This window comes from Podarcis melisellensis, assembly GCF_964234715.1.
Source record: "Podarcis melisellensis genome assembly, chromosome: 2".
In the NCBI taxonomy this organism is placed as follows: Eukaryota; Metazoa; Chordata; class Lepidosauria; order Squamata; family Lacertidae; genus Podarcis; species Podarcis melisellensis.
Window position 1 is genome coordinate 5848133 of NC_138529.1, and position 18573 is coordinate 5866705.

Here is an 18573-nt window from a genome sequence, read left to right on the forward strand (position 1 = left end):
TTCCTATCACAGGTAGGATGGAGAGCTGAGAAATGAAGTGAAGGGGAGCCATTGTACTATAAGAATTGGAAGAGAAGGCTGGGCAGATCTAAACTCTGGGCAATGCCTTGCCCTACTCTTCAGAAGCTAAAACCATGATCCAAAACATTTGATAAGCCATGTTTTGAAAACAGATCAGTGTCTTATTTTCAAAAGCAGCCTAGAGTTGTACTTATGGGGGTGTTAATCTGCATTTACACACAACTTACTTAGGGATGTACCTGAAATACTTGTCTCTGAAATACTTTGTGGTAACGTTTATGAAAGCCATTGATATATAATTGATTTCCGTGCATAGATACAGATTTCAACCGGACTGCAACACTATACTCACTTAACCTGTGAATAAGTCCCATTGAACTCAACAGGGATTACCTCTCAGTAGTCTCATGTAGCATTCCACCGTAAAAATTACGGTCCTGAGGCTTAGGTGTTTCCTATGTGACATGCCTCAGACCCACCCAGGGTCATGACTCTAATTTTGCTGGATATCTAAACTGATCTGTCAAGAACGAGTTTTGTACGGGAAGGAACACTTGCGAGATCCAGTGGGTTTAAAATGCAACAGACCAGGCATTCAAGCCAAACCACCCCTTCCAAGTTGGAAACCCTGATCCTAAACATCAGGTGTGGAAGTGGAAGGAACTTGGCTGTTGCTTGAATGGCAAGGAGTGGGACGAGCTCAGAGGCATGCATATGACATACTTCTGAACTAAGAATCAGCACTCCAATGCAGATTCTCAGCCATGCCTCCATCCTGCAATGTCTGATACATCCTGCCCCTGCCAACCAACCTGCCTGGTTCTCCTATAATTTGTGCCACTTCAACACAAGCTACCTTTATTCCCCAGAATAAGGCTGGGCAATAACTGGTTTTCAATATCGTGATATATCACCAGCAAACATCATGATATATCAATATATCATGATATCTGAAATAAATAAAGAACTACGCAGAGGCGAAAATGACAATGTCCTGCAACTGCTACTACTTAAGGGTCTAAAACTGATAAATGATTATATTACCAATCACCTCATGGTCACTTTCAGCAGCAGGCAAGCCAAAATGCATCCCAACAGGACTTTCAATTGTCCTGAATACCACCATTTGGTTGTTGTTGTTTAGTCGTTTGGTCGTGTCCGACTCTTCGTGACCCCATGGACCAGAGCACACCAGGCACTCCTGTCTTCCACTGCCTCCCGCAGTGAACCAAAAGTCCTGTTGGGATGCATTTTGGCTTTCCTGTTGATGAAACTGAGTGTGTAATGATTGATAATATTGTCATTTATCCGTTTTAGACACCTAAGTAGTAGCAGTTGCCAGGCCATTGTCCTGTTCACCTCTGTATAGTTCCATCCTTATTTCAGACATTGTGGTAGATTGCAATGTTTAACTGGTGACAACATTGCAATGTTTAGCTGGTGAGTTATCGCAATTTTGAAAACCAGATATCGCCTAGCCCTTACGCACATTGTGACTTGTGATATATTGCCAGCTCAAATATTATGAAACACTTCAAACCGATTTTGGACAATATACAGTGGTACCTCTGGTTACGTACTTAATTCATTCCGGAGGTCCGTTTTTAACCTGAAACTGTTTTTAACTTGAAGCACCACTTTAGCTAATGGGGCCTCCCACTGCTGTCGCGCCACCGGAGAACGATTTCTGTTCTCATCCTGAAGTAAAGTTCTTAACCTGAGGTAATATTTCCGGGTTAGCGGAGTCTGTAACCTTTAACATCTGTAACCTGAAGCGCATGTAACCCAAGGTACTACTGTATTGATATATCGCCCAGCCCTACCCCAGAATCTACCATTTTACCCTTCAGAGTGCAAAAATAAGTATATTAATACAACTTCTATTATACTTTCCCTTTTCTCCTGAATCAACAGGCTGAAGTAAAATGAGGCTCCCTACTTCTCTTTCTCTCTCCTTTTCTTTTTCTTGAAAAAGCCTATAATCCTGAATTTACTGCTTTCCTCTGTTCTGTGCAAGAGCCCCAGTGAAAAGATAACAGCACCATGAATGATTCACAAATATTTATATATCAAAACAACCCTTGATTAATAATCATTATTTCCCCACTGCCATATTATAAACAGGGATTTTAAAGTAATTAAAGAAGAGAAAAGTGCACAGTTACCCACATGCAAAACACAAAAATTCTAGAAGCATGCAGAGAAATAAAATAAGAAGAAGCATTTTTAATGGTCTTACTTGTGCAAACTAGTGTCCAGGCAAGGTGGTGTGGGGGGTGAAGGGGAAGAGCATTAGGAAAACTCAGATAAGTTCAAGTGTGCAACAGTTCAATACAAACACAGTTAAAACAGTTATCAGGCAAATTCCCAAAATCATAAGGCATCCTCTATGGCAGCTGCAAAGGAAAAAGCCTGTGGAACTAATAGCAGAGGTTAACAGAGCTGGATCAAAGGCCCCAAAAACCTTAGTGATTACATAACCTTCAAAAACAACATTAAAAACACACAAATGTCTTGCAGTGCTTGTGGTACTCTCACTATAGCAACATTTAGTCCCAGCTTTTGTGTCACAGTACAGTATGGGAAGAGATGTATTTGGAAACTGGGAGCTGCTAAATCAAAATGCAGCATTGTTATTCTCCACCTGTCATCTGAAGTGGTACAGCCCATTTTACCACCTCATTCCCAGCATCTTCAGGGCAGGCCTAATTCTGAATGGGAAACCCACCTACCCACCCTATCAGTTTCATGGAGCTCTACTCGAGCCCATGGGTTTCCCATAGACCAGGAACCACACAACCAAAAACCAGGGCTGTGTGTATTCTGCAATCCTACACCACCAAATATTTTAACTGTGTGCAGAATTCTACTTCCTGAGAATCTCCGTTTTTGTTTTGAGGGCTGTTTCTTTGTCCTTCTGACTGTGAAAAAATAGGCTGAAGGTATGTGGGCGATGCTTTAAGGGCTAGAGGCACACTGGATAGGATATGTCGATTTGCATTATTTAGACAACTTACAGAATTCAGCTTGCCTTGGGCAAAAGCAGAATAATGCCCATAATGCAGGAGCAACCAACACGATGTCCTGCAGACGTTGTTGAACTGCAACTTCCAGCAGTCCATGGCAAGAGATGATGAGAGCTGTGTCCCAAAACATCTGGGAGGCACCACCCTCCCTACTCCTGCCATAACCTATTCTTTCCAAAATAGGCCTCAAATAGCTTATACCCTCACAGTACATCCACATCCAAAATCTGACATATGACCAATCACACACACAAATGGACATTCATGCTGTGAGGTTTTAAAATTTCCTCAGAAGTGGACATGTGATTCTTGCTTCTTGCCCCTTGGCTGCCATTTTGAAAGGAATTTTTTACAAAAAATTGTAAAGAACATCATTAGAATTTTAACTTTAAAGCCCAGTGACTGACACCGAATGAGAAATACCTATGTGGTTCTCTTCTCTCATATTTCATATTCATATCTTGTCCATGTCCTTCTCTCTCCCCCTACTTCATTCCTTCTAGGAATCTCTTCTATGTTTATACTGTAAAATGTCATGTCCACTGGTGACATTAATAGTAAAGCCTTCCAATACAAAACATATTAATTCTGAGGAGAAAACAAAGTGTTATGAGTTCATGCCGAAAACTCTTCTTCCCTCAACCTCCCGCTCCGCTCCACACCCCAGAACCCTCAGAGAAAGCAGCTGATGCTCTACCAGCCTGTCCTTCCCTGTAAGGTTAGCAAGCAGTGATGCCTGCAAAAAAGAAAGACTGTGCACACCTCCCCCAAGCACTGACCTACTTTCAAGGAGCGAATCATTTATAGGACGAAACCTTTATGCCAGCTCCCATCAGAGGAGCTCCTGTGCTCCCAACTTTTCATCTGGACATCTTTAATGGCAGCCTCTTAAAATCCGTAGCAACTAGCAAAAAGAACACTGCTTCTCTCTTTTGCTTTAATGGCAGTCTTCTACCTCTCCCAACTCAGAGATCTGTCATTTTTGAGCATTGAGAAACTATTCAAGTGAGGAGAACAACAGTTCCTGTCATTTATTTTCATGGAAGGAATTTTTCATTTCACAGGATTAAAAACTGTGATTCCATCCATTGCAATCCAATCTGCAAGCAACCCAATCTGCAAGCGCTGCTTCAGTCACCATGAAGCAAGCAAAGCCTTGAGCCTGTGCGTAGCCAATGTGGTGTTTTCCAGGTAAGTAGATGTGTGGCTCTCCAGATGCTTTTGAAGTTCAACTCCTATCCATCCCAGCCAGCATGACCAATAGTCAGGGGTGATGGGAGCTGGGAGTCCAATCACATCTGTGTCATTAATGCCCAGGTAACTCAATGGATTGAATACTGTTATGTTATATGGGGCTGCCACTGAAACCTCAGCTGGTGCAGAGACGCAGAATCTGTGACCCTCCAGATATTGTTGGACTCCAACTCCCATCAGCTTCAGCCAGAATGGCCAACAGTCAGGGATGATGGAAGATGGAGTCCAACTGTTGGTTTCTGTTTCCTCACTGAGCAGCTGCTTGCAGTCACAAGACTGTGTTTACATTCCACAGAGTCCAGACACTGTTGGATTCTCACCGGAAAGGGAGACTGGATGTGATGTTCACTGGTTTCCTGTTTCTTTTGTTCTGTCGTTTCTTTGTTGGAGTTGCTCTCTGCTCTCACAGAGGCAAGATGTACATTTGTTTGTTCTCGGTATAGCTTAGAAATAAAGTATAGCAATGTAGCCATACCTGCTTCATCCTTTCGTTTGAGGACTATGGGATCATACTCTGCTGGGCTCAAGTCAAGATGAGCCGTATCAGCTCAAGGGCCTGAGCTGAATAAACTAACACCAACAACTCTTGAAGGTCCACCAGTTCCTCACCCCTTCCCTTGTTGTAGATTCAAAAGGGACCCCAAGGGCCATCTAGTACAACCCCCTGCAATGCAGGAATCTCAACACATGGTTCCCATCCAATTTGAAACCATATTGGAACTTGCTTAGCTTTGCAAATGTGCTAGCAGTTTTATTCCTGCCCCAACTCATGAAGGGGAATTGGAACAGTGACAGGGCAGCAGAGCTAGTACACGCTTCCCTGCTTTTATGTGTTTACTTCACACACATAAATAATGCCTTCCTGCACACATCTTTGTACCCCTCAATTACCTTTACCTTTAACCTGCCACCATTCCCCTCCCTGGCGAAACAACTTTCATGCAGTATAAATTCCAGCCCAATATGGGGTTTAAAAATCAAGTGCGGTTTTAGTTCGTGCAAAGCACATGATGCTATGTAAAAAAAGGTGGAAGTTTCCTTAAACAGCTATGTTAATTATTCACGCTAAATATGGAATCTTAATTTGATATGGTGCAAGATTAGAAAGTTTCTGAATCCTATGCAGAAAACCAGATGTTCCAACCATAAGGGCTGCATCAAAATGTTATATTTTGGGAATAGGTAGCCACTAGTATCAAATGTTAGGCACCCAGGTGCTGGGGATTTATGTCAAGACTACGTAAGGGAACGTGCCTCAACTGTTCCCCTCATCTAGCATTGCCTCAACTGTTCCCCTCAGCTAGCATTGCCAAAGTAATGTATTATTCAAACCCTCCTCCCTCACCCTCCCCACAGCCAGTTACTATGAGTTACTATGTACCTCATGCAATTCCTCTCAGGAGTATTGCATGCTTAGAAGGAAACACAGCTTCTGGGCAGCCCACAGCAAAGCATTTAAGGGCAAACAATACCAGGTTGCATGGCTGGTTTTCACAGGGAGATAGGACAAAATGCTAAAACACAAACCATGACTGCCGGAGTTCAGCATCTATTTACTAGTATCCCTCCTTGACAGAGAGGGTGAGTACTACAGAAAGCCATAAACCAAACATTTTGTAGGATATGCAAGAGGAGAATCACATCCAAGACTCAAATATGAGCAGCCATCACATCTGAAACATCTTGTCTACGCATCAGCATTCATGGAGAAGCATTTCCACAAAGTGCAAGGGTGGACATGGTAGAGGCTCTTAAAAGTACAACTGATGCAGAAGAAGGATTTTTTTCTCCCCCCTTTTTCACAATACTAGAATTTGGGGTCACCCACTGAAACTGGTTGGCAGTAGGACCAAGAAAGACAAGAGGAAGTACTTGACGTGTGTGTGCATGAGAAGTTATAATTCCCTGCTGCTGAACAGCTCCCACACAGTGTGTAATTTAACAGATGGAATTCATAACCACAAGAAATGGTAATGGCCATGGCCTTAAGATGCCTTGTAAGAGTATACTAAATTCTTCAAAGATAAGTCTATCAAGGGAGGTTAGGCATAATAATTAAATAGACTCTCCGTTATCAGAAACTGCATAGGCTACATAGGCCAACAATTCCATGGCCCATTTTTAAGCTTCCTAGAAGCAAATGGCCGGCCATAGCTGGAAACAGCATGATAGACTAGATCAGTGATGGGAAACTGGTGGCTTTCCCACCAGGAAAAGTGTGGTGGAGTCTCCTTCTTTGGAGGTCTTTAAGCAGAGGCTTGACAACCATATGTCAGGAGTGCTCTGATGGTGCTTCCTGCTTGGCAGGGGGTTGGACTCGATGGCCCTTGTGGTCTCTTCCAACTCTATGATTCTATGATTCTAAGTGATGGACTTCAGGGGTAGGAGCTGTCCATCAGCACCAGCCAACACGGCCAATAGCCAGTGATGATGGGAGCTGTAGACCAGCACTATCTGCAGAACCTTAGGCTTTTCACTTGATGAATGTAAAACAATGACCCAAGTTCATCTGGTCTAGTGTTGCCTACTGCAACCTTTCCCTTTCTGATGCCCTCTAGATGCTTTCGAGTACAAGTCCTAGCCAGCACGGTCAGCAATCATGGGAGTTGTAGTCCAAAGCATCTGGAGGGCACCAGGTGGGGAAGGCTCTCCAGGGTCTCAGGAAAAGAAGAGTCTTACTCAGGAACAGAACCTGAGACCATCTTGCAGTGCTACCATTGAACTATGGTCCCTCTTCTGAAAAGCCATATGGAAGACAAAGGCTGGCAAACAAAAATTCGGTCTCAAACTTATCGTGCTTTGCATTTTTAGCCTGCATTCCTAGAAATGCTTTTTTCCTAAAGCCGCTTGAAGAGGCGCAGTTGCGACGGACCATGCTTCGCAAGACGAAAAACATCGTAAGACGAAAAGACTCGCGGAACGAATTAATTTCGTCTTGCGAGGCACCACTGTACTTGGCCCATCTAGTCCAGCACCCTGTTCTCACGGGTGACACGCAGATGCTTGTGGGAATCCTGCAAGCAGAACATGAGCACAATGGCCCCTCTCCCTACCTGTGTTGGCACACCTGACCCCTCAAGGTCATGACGGTTGGCAATGACCGATGATGGAGACCATGCACAACTGTCAAAGTTGGTTCACAGGCTGGGGGAGAAAAAGTCTCGACCCACCAGGCCAAAAACTTTCTCACAAGGAACTAAGGAGCAGTTACACATAGGAGTATCCTATTTCATCTTCACTTTCTGAGATAGATCAGACTGAAAGAGAGAAACTGGCCCAAAGTCACCCAGCAAGCTTCCTGGCTGAGTCAAGTTCCTTACCTCTAGTCCAGGGGTCAGAATCCTTTTTCAGCTGTGAGCCAGTCCACCGTCCCTCAGACCATTTGGTGGGCCGGACTATATTGGGGGCGGGTGGGAATGAACGAATTCCTATGCCCCACAAATAACCCAGAGGTGCATTTTAAATAAAAGGGCACATTCTACTCATGTAAAAACACACTGATTCCCAGACTGTCCGTGGGCCGGACTGAGAAGGTGATTGGGCTGAATCCAGCCCATGGGCCTTAGGTTGCCTACCCCTGCTCTAGTCCAACACTCTAACTCACTACACTTCATTGTTACAAGTAATTTTAATTTTTTATGAGCCATTTTTCTCAAGTTTATTTTTGTTTATTTTGCTCTCTTAAGATTGGTAATCCAACACAAGATTTTGAATCTTTATTCTGTCCTATTGCAAATAAAGGAACGGAAGACAAGACCTGGAACATACCAGCATGGAGATGCCACTGCCGCACTGACCCTTGCAAAGTTCAGACCAAATAATGAAGATCAGTCAGCCCAGCTAGTTAGTTGTGACAAATCCAGTCTGTTGTGACAAATCATTCAATGCCAATTTAGGAGAGAGGGAAGCATTCTCTTTACTATGGAAAGCTTAGAGCAGAATTACTTGCTGAAGAAGGAAAGTGGCAGCAAGTGAAAGGTTAAGCACCTGCACACCTCCCACGGCTTCTTCACAGCAAATACACACACACACACACACTCCACTTTGTACTTTGTACCTTGGTGAAAAACCCAGAATTGTGAATCTGATGCTATAGCACTACCCCAAAACAGCTGGAAGGACATACCAGTTTTCAAAGGCCGCTGTTCAGATATTGCCTTCTCCTTAGCTATGAAATCCAGAAGCTCCCCGCTACCCCTGCACAGAACACCCCTTTTGTAAAATGAAAGCTGAGATTAGTTTCCTCAGGCTTTTCTCAGAACAACCAAATTTCATGTTGCTTCATATTATCTGTAGCCAAACAAGCCACTCTATACAACTACAGTTGCAACAATCCAATTGTGTTTAAAACTAGGGACAAACAGCCTCACCCATAAAACACACTTTTTGCCCATCCTTATGCAAACACTGTAGCTAAACTATGATGGATTCAGATCTTGGTAGAAATTCTACTAAAGACCACAATGTAACATAGGTGCTGTTCACTGCTCATCTGGACTGAGCAAAGGTTGATCCAGGTAAGTAAACAAAGAGAAGCACCCACCTATTGCTCCAGCCAATACAGCACTTGGCCATCTCACATTCTCAGAAAATACTGTAAATGAAATTAAAGCCTACACAAATGGGGGTGGACATAATGTATAGGCATGGCAGCAACAGTCTGATGCTATTGCTGGTTAACTGTGAGAAATGCTGGAAACACTTTTCATTATAGATTTTAGATTTCATCAGAGATTGATCGGTGTTAAAATAGAATTGTTACCAATGGAAGAAGCACCAAGAAATGTAGGCATCACAAGAGAACTAATGTTCAAGGAACACTCACAGCACAACTCTATACATGTCTACTCAGGAATATATCCTACTGAGCTCAATGAGACTTCTAGATCCTCTTTTAAAGTCATTCAAGTTGATGACTATCACTGTTTCTTTGGAATGACGTACTTGTGCCTATTTTCTCAGCTCTGGACAGAGCCCTGGTTCCTAAACATCTGGTGTTTGCTCCTGAAATCCGAAATATTCTCCAGCCATGAACATGCAAAAAGATTTATCCCCCAATATACATGTGAAAACAGCCTAGCTTATACCACTTGCAAAACCAAACCTCACTCCTGGCAACATTTTTGGGTACAAAAGTCTAGAACTAGACTGTTAGGATTTAAGGTTAGTTTGCCATTTCTAATTTCAGATACCAAACTGATGTTGATATATGAACAAAGGGGGCACAATTCATCTATCACTCTCTTACAAGCAATTAATGTATTTTTCTGTATCTCCTGAAATCCATTTTCCTGGACCAGGGCTGTCACCATAGCATACAGTTGTTAATACCCTATATTCATTTCAGCAAGGGTCCCATAAAAGAGTTGCTATTTAAAATCAATGAATGCCTCCAGCACAGGGTTTTTGACCAAAACCTTCAAGATTACTTCAGGAGGGCTTTGCACTCTGAAGATAAAGGCATCCAATTTCATGTCTTCTGTCAAGGGCAAACACAGCTCTTTCCTGGCGAGCGGGAAAGTTCAAAAGCTTTCAAATCTTCAACTTTTCTACTAATAATTTAAACATCTAATCTCAGTTTAAAGGAATGTTATTAAGGACCAGCACGCACCCTCCTTAGATATCCATAGTTTAGAAATATTTTGTAGAATCCGATTAGGAGGAAATTATTGTCACTGGAGTGGACAGATGTTCACAAAATTCATTCTTTTTTGGGAGCTGCTGAATGCTTTCCATCTTTTTTAACCTCAAGAATGATTTAGATATCCAGACCCTTTAAAAAAAAGATTTAAGCTACCAAATTCTATCACGTACCCACCCCATACACCCTTTCACCCAGTCAAATCCATGGCAGCATTAAGTAGCACAAGTAGCATTAAATAGCACAAGAAACATTTGGAGATGGTTTGAGGGCTTGGCACACCCACATAATGCAACCAGAACACTACTGAGGACATGAATAAGTGTCACATGATCTTACCGCATCAAACTCTGCTTGATCGTCTTCTGGGAGATCACTTGTTTCATAAACATCAGGCTCGTTCCTGGCCTGGAAAACACAAAAGATAATCCAGTAAGGCCAGAGACAAAGAGACAGAAGGTCAGAACAGACCCAAAAGTGTTCTAGGCAATGATATGCCCTCAAAGCAGGAATGAATAAACTCTCATCATCATCCAGACAATCAGAGAACAGAAGTAAACAAGTAAATCCACAAAAGTCACAAACATTGGTACTAGCCCACCGGCCCTTAACTTAAAAGAACATCTATCGCCTAAAACCGTAGATTTCAAAACTTCTATCTTAAGGGAATCCTTTCACTGTGGACACATCTTTTGAGGATTGCTGAAGAACATGCTAAGATGAACACTCAGCTCATCTGAGAAGCTGGTCAAGCCTGTCTGAACTTTGAGAAGGTCCTAAAGCACATTAAACACTTTACTGCTTTCTTCCTTTCTAGGGAATAATGGTAGTGGTGTAGTGGTTAAGAGCGGTAGTCTCGTGATCTGGGGAACCGGGTTCGCGTCTCTGTTCCTCCACATGCAGCTGCTGGGTGACCTTGGGCCAGTCACACTTCTCTGAAGTCTCTCAGCCCCACTCACCTCACAGAGTGTTTGTTGTGGGGGAGGAAGGGAAAGGAGAATGTTAGCTGCTTGGAGACTCCTTCAGGTAGAGATAAAGCAGGATATCAAATCCAAATTCCACTTCTCTTTTGGACTCGTTCTCATAATCAAGTTTCAGAGGAGTTTAGCTCCAGACTGTTATCACAGAGTTTTTATCCTGGGATAAGATCATGAACAAGAATTGACAGTCCAGTTTGACCATAGCTCCTGAGTTAGTGACAGATCCCTAAGAACTGCCTTGCTGGGTCAGCCAAAAGGTCTTCCTAGCCTGGGATTCTGTCTCCTGCAGTGGCAAACTAGGAGCCCCTAAGGAAAACTCAGTGGAGGAGGACAATGTGGGGGGAGACATCCTGAGAGATGCTGGTACTTGGGGTGATGAATGTGGGTATAACATTTGAAACACGCCCTCTGCCCTTCTGATTGGACACCCCTTCTAAATGCTATCTAAAACAAAGGAAACTGTGAGCTGTGGTGGATGGGCTTGTGAGGAACAGAAAGATAGATGTATAAAAGGGAAGTGACTGTATGGGCAAAGGGTGACCTCAGGCAGCGGGGTGGGGTCAGTGATGGCAAAAAAACCATGGATCCTTACGAGGGAGGGATATCAAATCCAAACTCTTCTTCTTCTTCTTCTGGTGGTAAAGTTCTCATTATAGGATACTTGTCTACTACTACTGAACTTACTACTAAGGAACCTGATTAGCTCACATTAAACCCCAGGGGTGAGCACATATCAATCTCGGATGGGTGTCACTAGAATATAACCTTACTGTACAAAGGTAAGAATCATACCAATTGCTCCAACAACTTTTTCATCTGGGCATGCAGCCCCTGAAATGTTCCCCACAAAGAATGTGGCTCTCGGGTTAAAAAAAGGTTCCCCACAGATATAAAGCAGAAGAAAATGGATGGGGCATGTATAGATAGGATATGTTGCTCTTTACATGAGACCTCAAGTCATGCCACTGTCCTTCCTGAACAACTGAGCTGCTCTACCACACACTCCATAGAATGTTTTGGGAAAGAACCAATTGCTTGGAAATCCCCAGAAGCCAAAACACAAAACTATCATGAATAATGTTCTAAATTCCCAGGGTACAGCATCCCTAAGTGAATAAAAACACAACTGTCCGGGCATCAGCAAGAAGCAGTTCAGCAATTAATCACAGGCCCACCATCTACTAACCCTTTATTGAATGTGGCCAGCGCTCCTACATGGGTCACACTGCAAGGCAAAATGATGCTCAAATGCTAACAGTTACAAGCTTACAGAAATTGGAGCATAAGTGAATGCACCCAAGTTTCCCTCAAAGGATGTGTGGAGACCACCAACCTTAGGAAGCTACTTGGCTGTGGATAATATCCACAAGGAAATTCACATCCCAATGGAAGTGGGGAAAGTGAATGGGGGTGCTTTTGGAGGGATGATGCCTAACATGGGCTAGGCTTCCCCATGGCTCATCAATAGAGCGCCTGCTTTGCCTGCTCATATCCCTGTCTGAAATCCTGGACAGCCACTGCCAGTCAGTGTAGGCACTACTGTACTAGATGGACCAACCACCTGACTCAGCACTGTATGTATTGGTTTGTTTTTATTCTGTAAACTGCCCTGTGATCCTCGGATGAAGGGTGTGTGTGTTTGTTTGTGTGTGTGTGTTTTAAGGCAGCTTCCTATGAGATTTGTCACAACCTCTCGCAGCTGAGGAGAAAGGCACTCTGCACATCCTCTGGAACACTACTGTGAACCACCCTGGGATCTTCGAATGAAGATACAAATATACATATAAATATAATAAGGATTATTATTCATTACACCACGTGTTTTTTTTGATGCCGTCAGGGTCTCAGAATCAAGCCCTAGCCCCATTTCGGCTCCCATTCAGGATCCAGGCTCCTCCCGCCCCCGGCAGCGCAGACCCCACCCCGACCCCAGGCTGCTGCTGCTGCCGCCGCCCCAACCACCCCACGAAACAAAGCGAAGCGAGGCGGCCCCACCCGCCTCCTCCTCCTTCTTCTCCGCCCCTCCTCTGCCCTGGCCCGGAACCTTTCTCGCCCCCCCCCCCGCCCCACACTCACAATGCCGGGCAGGTCCGCGTACTTGGGGTCGGCCATGGCCAGGTAGAGGGATGGGCAGAATCCGCCTAGGCCGGGCGATGGTGGGGGTGGGGAAGGAAGAAACCCCAAATATCGCGAGAACAGGCCCCCCCCAAAAACCCCCACCTCCGAGTATTGTATAGGAAGAATGAGGTAAGGCGTTCGGCCGCGCAGTGCCTTCTGGGAGTTGTAGTCTCCCTTGCGGAATCGGCGTTTTTCACTGGCGTGTTGCTAGGGGACGGAAAATGTACGCTGCTGCTATTATTCTCGACGTAGGCTGACAACTGATAACGCAAAACGAGGGCTTTAATTAAAAAAAAATCAAATTGATGTTTTCCTTTCGGCCATCGCAGGTATTCAGGGAGCCTCACAAGAAAGCGACCCCTCTGCAGCCACGCGGGGAGCGTGACCCGTTTGGCTGCCCTCAAGGGTACCCCGACTCTGCTCTGCAATGGCGTGCGAGAAGCCGTGAGGCCCCAAGGTCTGCCACGGCTTCCAGTACTGTATGCTAGACCATTACACTTTCCCCGCTCCCCATTCCTCCACAGGTTTTTTTTCACTTTCAAAAGAAAGCGTTCCCTGTGGTCATTGAGCACACGCACACCCTCCAAGATTTCTCCAAAGAAAATAGGGACGTCCTAAGGAAAAGCGAGACATTCTGAGATCAAATCAGAAACCTGTAAATCTGGGACTGTCCCTAGAAATAGGGACACTTGGAGGGTCTGCGCATTCAGCTTTTTTTGGGTCGTTGTTCCCTGATTTCATGCTTTTGCCAAACCTGAGGTTCCCTGAGCCTGCTTATGCATGGGTGGGGACGATGCTCTGCACTTGTAGAATGAGTTTGCTTTTTAGTACATAAAAGCAGTGCTTTTTCCTTTAAAAATGTTTTGGGGTACTCTCATTTTGACTCAAGAAAATCACCATTTTATAGTTCAAATTGGGAAGAATAAACACAGGATATGGACAAAAGTACAAAGATTCGCAAAATGTTTAGGGGTATGTGTACCCCTGTGTCCCCCCAGAAAAAAAGCACTGCATGAAAGATTCTCAGTCCTCCGCATGTGGACTTAGGCACACAGTCAATTAACAGGGATGAATGACTTGGGACACCCCTAGCCTTTTAATCAATTATTCTTTGTATCAATTATTTATCATCTCAGGAATATACCCTTTTTGTGCCTTTTATTGATACCAGCATGCACAATTGCCAACAGTAATATCAGAATAATGAGATTTAGCTAATTCTGTAAATAAGCAGCATTTATGTCAAATTTCTCCAGATTTATGGCTGTGATATCCATTGAGGTCATAATATAGTCTGGACCACTAATAAAATGTAATATAGAATTAAGACCCAATCCACATGCATCTATTTAAATGTAGGAGTTTCACTTACTGCAGTGGATCTTATCTTCACATAAGATTGCTTAAAACCCTAGGTGGCAACTAATTTTTAACAGAGCCTGAGGAGCCAGCAATATTGGCTCCATTCATTGATTGCTCCAATTAGTGGAAACACAGCAAATGCCTCTTTAATCTTTTTCTGCAGCTTTGGCACAGGGGTGGCCAAACTGTGGCCCTCAGGCCACATGGGATTGAAATAAAAAAGTTAAGGTCTTATATATATAATAAATGTTCATAAATGTACCAAGCAAACACGTACATAAATATATAAACCACATGTCTGAAGCAGCACAGGAAAACAGCCCTGGAACCATTTTGACTCCCAAACTGACCAAATGATTTCTCTGCAAGGTCAAGGAAAATGGCAAAGCCTCCCCATTGTCTTTTCATTCACAAATCCTGTATTAAGGGTATGTCTGTGTATGAATAGGGTGATCCTGTGATCTGGCTCAGGAACTAAGTATCATTACAAAAGAATGGCTAGGCTCCCCAGGGTATCCTATCCTGTCTGCCAGACAGGAGGTAAAAACAACGCACTCAGATTTCTGTTGTAGACCGCCCTTTCTGTGATGTAGGTATGATGTGTCTGGGGGGGTGGACTTGGACTCCAGGGCTGACAATTTATAATATCTATATAAGGGTGGACATACCTTGGTTCCAGGTCCTCCTCCTTCTCTTGTATGTGACGGCGACACCCTGTTGCAACAGTTCAATAAAGATCAGGCTTACTAGCTGCTTTGCTTCTCAATATTCTCTGGTTGGCCTCTGGTATTTTCTCTGACCGATGGAGAACCTGCAAAGGACTCTATAAGGGCTCTTGTGTCCCCCATACGGGAATAAGGGCAGATTTACATTTATTACAGGGCCAACAGCTTGCACTCTTCAGGTTTCTAGCAAGCGCAATCTGTCCCTCCCAGCCTGCTGGGTACAGAGGTAAAGGAAGGAATGTCAGAAAGAAAGAGAAAAAAGAGATTGCCTATTCAATTTGATTCTGCTTCTACCCGCTACTGTCTTCAGTGACACCCACAATCAACATGCAGTCCCAACAAAGTACTGAGACAACAACAAAAAAAGGTTGTCCACCACTGATTCAATATTCAACCTCAGCGACTCATTCAAAAACAAAACCAAGACTGAGCTCTTAGAAAGTTGAAGTTACAGCCACACCATACATTTGAAGCACATCTTCCCCCAAAGAACCCTGGGAACTGTAGTTTTCTAAGGGCAGTGTAGTTCTGTGAGTAGTAAACTGTGGTTCCCAGGATTTTTATTTTTTTGCAGAAAGCCATTTGCCTTAAATGTATGGTGTGACAATAAGGGATGGTATTCTTGTGATAGGTATACTGCTACTCAGTATTCCTCATCAGGACAGGAGGACAGGCTGGTTAGTACAATGTGTCATCCATCCTTCATTTTATATGCCTTTCCTCATTTTGTCCTTCAGTTCTGGTTTGCTGATATTCAAGAAATAATGCAAGACTAATCCTATTAAGACGGCTTATAACAACATATGATACTTGCACATTTTTCTCTTGATGTTAATTATTCATTATGACTTTTTATTAGATCTGTGCATCTAATACTTTCAAGCATATATTTTTTTTTTTTGTAAATATAAAATACATTAAGTAATATGTTTGAATGTTGAATGTGTAATTGTATAATGGATAAAACAAACACCATGAGCTGTACTGCTGGATAAATGTTTAAAGGTTATTGTATTTGTATTTTAAAAAACCATTAAAATTTTGTTTTTTAAAAAATATAAGTAATACGGGGTTTGTGTGTTGAAATTAAATCAAATTACCAGAGCTTGCCAGATAAATAAAGCCTGAAGTTACATATTTCACAACAGATCCCATAAAATACTGAGCATGTTTTATCTGGAAGTAAGCTTCACTGAACTCAATGGAACTCACTTCTGAGTAAACATTGATGGAATCATACTGTAAACAAAAATATTATCTCTCCTGGAACCCGCAAGGCTCTAATTATTTTAACTATACTTTAAAGTCTTAAATTTAAAACAGAATATAAAGGGGAAGAAATATATCCTCAAGAAACATTTTGGATAGCTGGCCACAAATTTGATCTTGGTATCAAATACATGGGCAAAAAAACTTTGAGAGCAAAAAACAAAAACCCCATCATGAATTAGGAGCTCTTTGTTTTTATTGCCTCCCTGTTCCTGACCCCCATCCCCTTTCTTGTAGCATCTCTTTAACTATATTTCTACAATACTGAGGTCTCTCCTCCTTCATTATTCTCACAACAGCCCTGCAAGGCTGGTGAGTCTAAGAGATGGTGCCCAAGGTTGCTCAGGGAACTTGATAGCTTAGTGGGGATCTGAACCTGGTTCTGTCCAATCTTAGTCCATCACCACACTGGCTCTCAACGCACCTTTTTCCCCTCTGTTAAGTATTGGAGAGAATGACATAACTGCTACTGACGTAACTGTGGTAAAACATACAGAGCACATCCTTGAATTGCCTTGTTGGTTCAGATCAAGGACCGTTTAATCCAGCCTCCTGCTTCCCAGCAGCAGCCCAGACAGGTGCCTCTGGGAAATTGACAAGCAGGGCATGGGCCTGACCTCCCTTATCCTCACCCGCTCCTTTTTAAAGCTTCATTCAGCTCAGCTCATCTGGAAGGAAAGGAATCTACTTTGCAAGTCAGTACAGCTGCTGCACCCTTGTCTTGCTTGGGGCCTGATGCAAGAAGTGACTGCACTTCTGGTACTGCTTTCCCTCCACACGTCAGCCTCAATTTGATTTCTGCAGTTTTTGCTGCGTCTGTCCAATTGGCCCCCAGTTTCATGGAAGAGTAAGCAATGTTGATGATTCAAAGGTTTTACCAGATATGTATCTCCTGGGCTAGGGCATTATTCAGAGGCTTAGAGAATGCAGATATGGGGAGGGGTTATGCATCTCAGATTGTGTATGGAGAAGGGATATAGCTCAGTGGTAGAGCACTTGCTTTGAATGCAGAAGGTTCAAACTCCAACATGTCAAAGTAGGACTGTCTGAATTTCTGGAGTGGCTCTGCCAGCCAATGTAGTTACAATACTGAGCTAGATGGATCAGTGATCTAACTATAAGGCAGTTTCCTATGTTCCTGACAGAGGACGACTGCACTCTATACATGTATCTGATACCAATGAAGGATTAAACATATATTAGAACTATGAGCCAGCAGAGGATCAAACTCTAAAAGTGATGTCAAGGGTCCACAGAAACTGCAGGCCAGCACACAGAGTTTGATCCGGTGCCTTTTCCTGCACGAATTGACTGTGCTTTGGTTCTCATATTGTTTCAGAAAGGGTGGATTTGAAAAACTCAGCTTTAAATGCAAACCAAATTTCTCCCTCGACTAAAGTTGGTCTTACACAACAAACTTATGCTGCTGCCACCACAAGTAGAAAGCAGAGTATGTAAACTGTCCTGTCGCCATTTTAGAAGGCCTTCTTAGGAGATCTTGCCTGAGGGCACCCTAAAATTTGAAGCCAGCATTGGTTATAAACATATAGGACATGGGCACAAATTAAATAGGCAACAGTAGTCCCATGAACATCCATGGGGGGGGGCGTAGCTGAACCACAACCCCCAGATTTCCACCTTTCTTGCATTGGTAGAACCTGAGATATGAGGTGACATGTACTGTACAGATATTTATCTTTTCCTCCAAGAAACTAGCCACCTCCATCCTTTTAGTGTTTTACTTTGCCCCTCCCCCAAAATAACCACAGACACCCATGAGTAGTTCTGAGAAAGTAGTTCTTCAGAACCACCATAATTATAGATCTCACGGGTCAAAACCCATCTGAGCAGAGGGCTGAAGAGGTTGGGTGCAAAGCCAAACACAAACATATACCAAGTAAGAGCCATTGGACCAAATAGCTCACTACCGTGTACACCAGGGAAGAAGAACCTGTGGCTCCTGGTGTTGAGAATACAGCTCCCATCATCCCCAGCCAGCATGGCCCAACAGTCAGGGGTGATGGGAGCTGGAGTCAGTCAAACAGCAACTGGAAGCTCACAAGGCCCTGGTCCCTTGTCTACACCGATTCCTTTCCTAGGTTACAGACAGAAATCTTTCCTGATCCTATGCTGGGGAATTAGAAAAGTTAGACTTTCTACTCCATCAGAATTAGCTG

The 18573-nt window shown here is 43.4% G+C and overlaps 1 protein-coding gene across 2 annotated transcripts in view; it reads right to left on the reverse strand.

Annotated features, from left to right (window-relative positions):
• The window catches only part of DCTN2 (dynactin subunit 2), a 40241-nt gene extending 27097 nt beyond the window's left edge, over positions 1-13144 (reverse strand). The window contains exons 1-2 of one of the 2 annotated variants that reach the window (XM_081900753.1): positions 12999-13144; positions 10282-10350 (exon numbers count right to left, since the gene is read on the reverse strand). In XM_081900753.1, coding sequence (XP_081756879.1) covers positions 10282-10350; positions 12999-13034 — 105 coding nt within the window. In that variant the 5' untranslated portion in view covers positions 13035-13144. Of the gene's footprint in view, positions 1-8069; positions 8094-10281; positions 10351-12998 lie in introns of those variants that run through there. The other variant, XM_081900754.1, reaches the window with a different exon arrangement.
• Positions 13145-18573: the final 5429 nt, after the last annotated feature.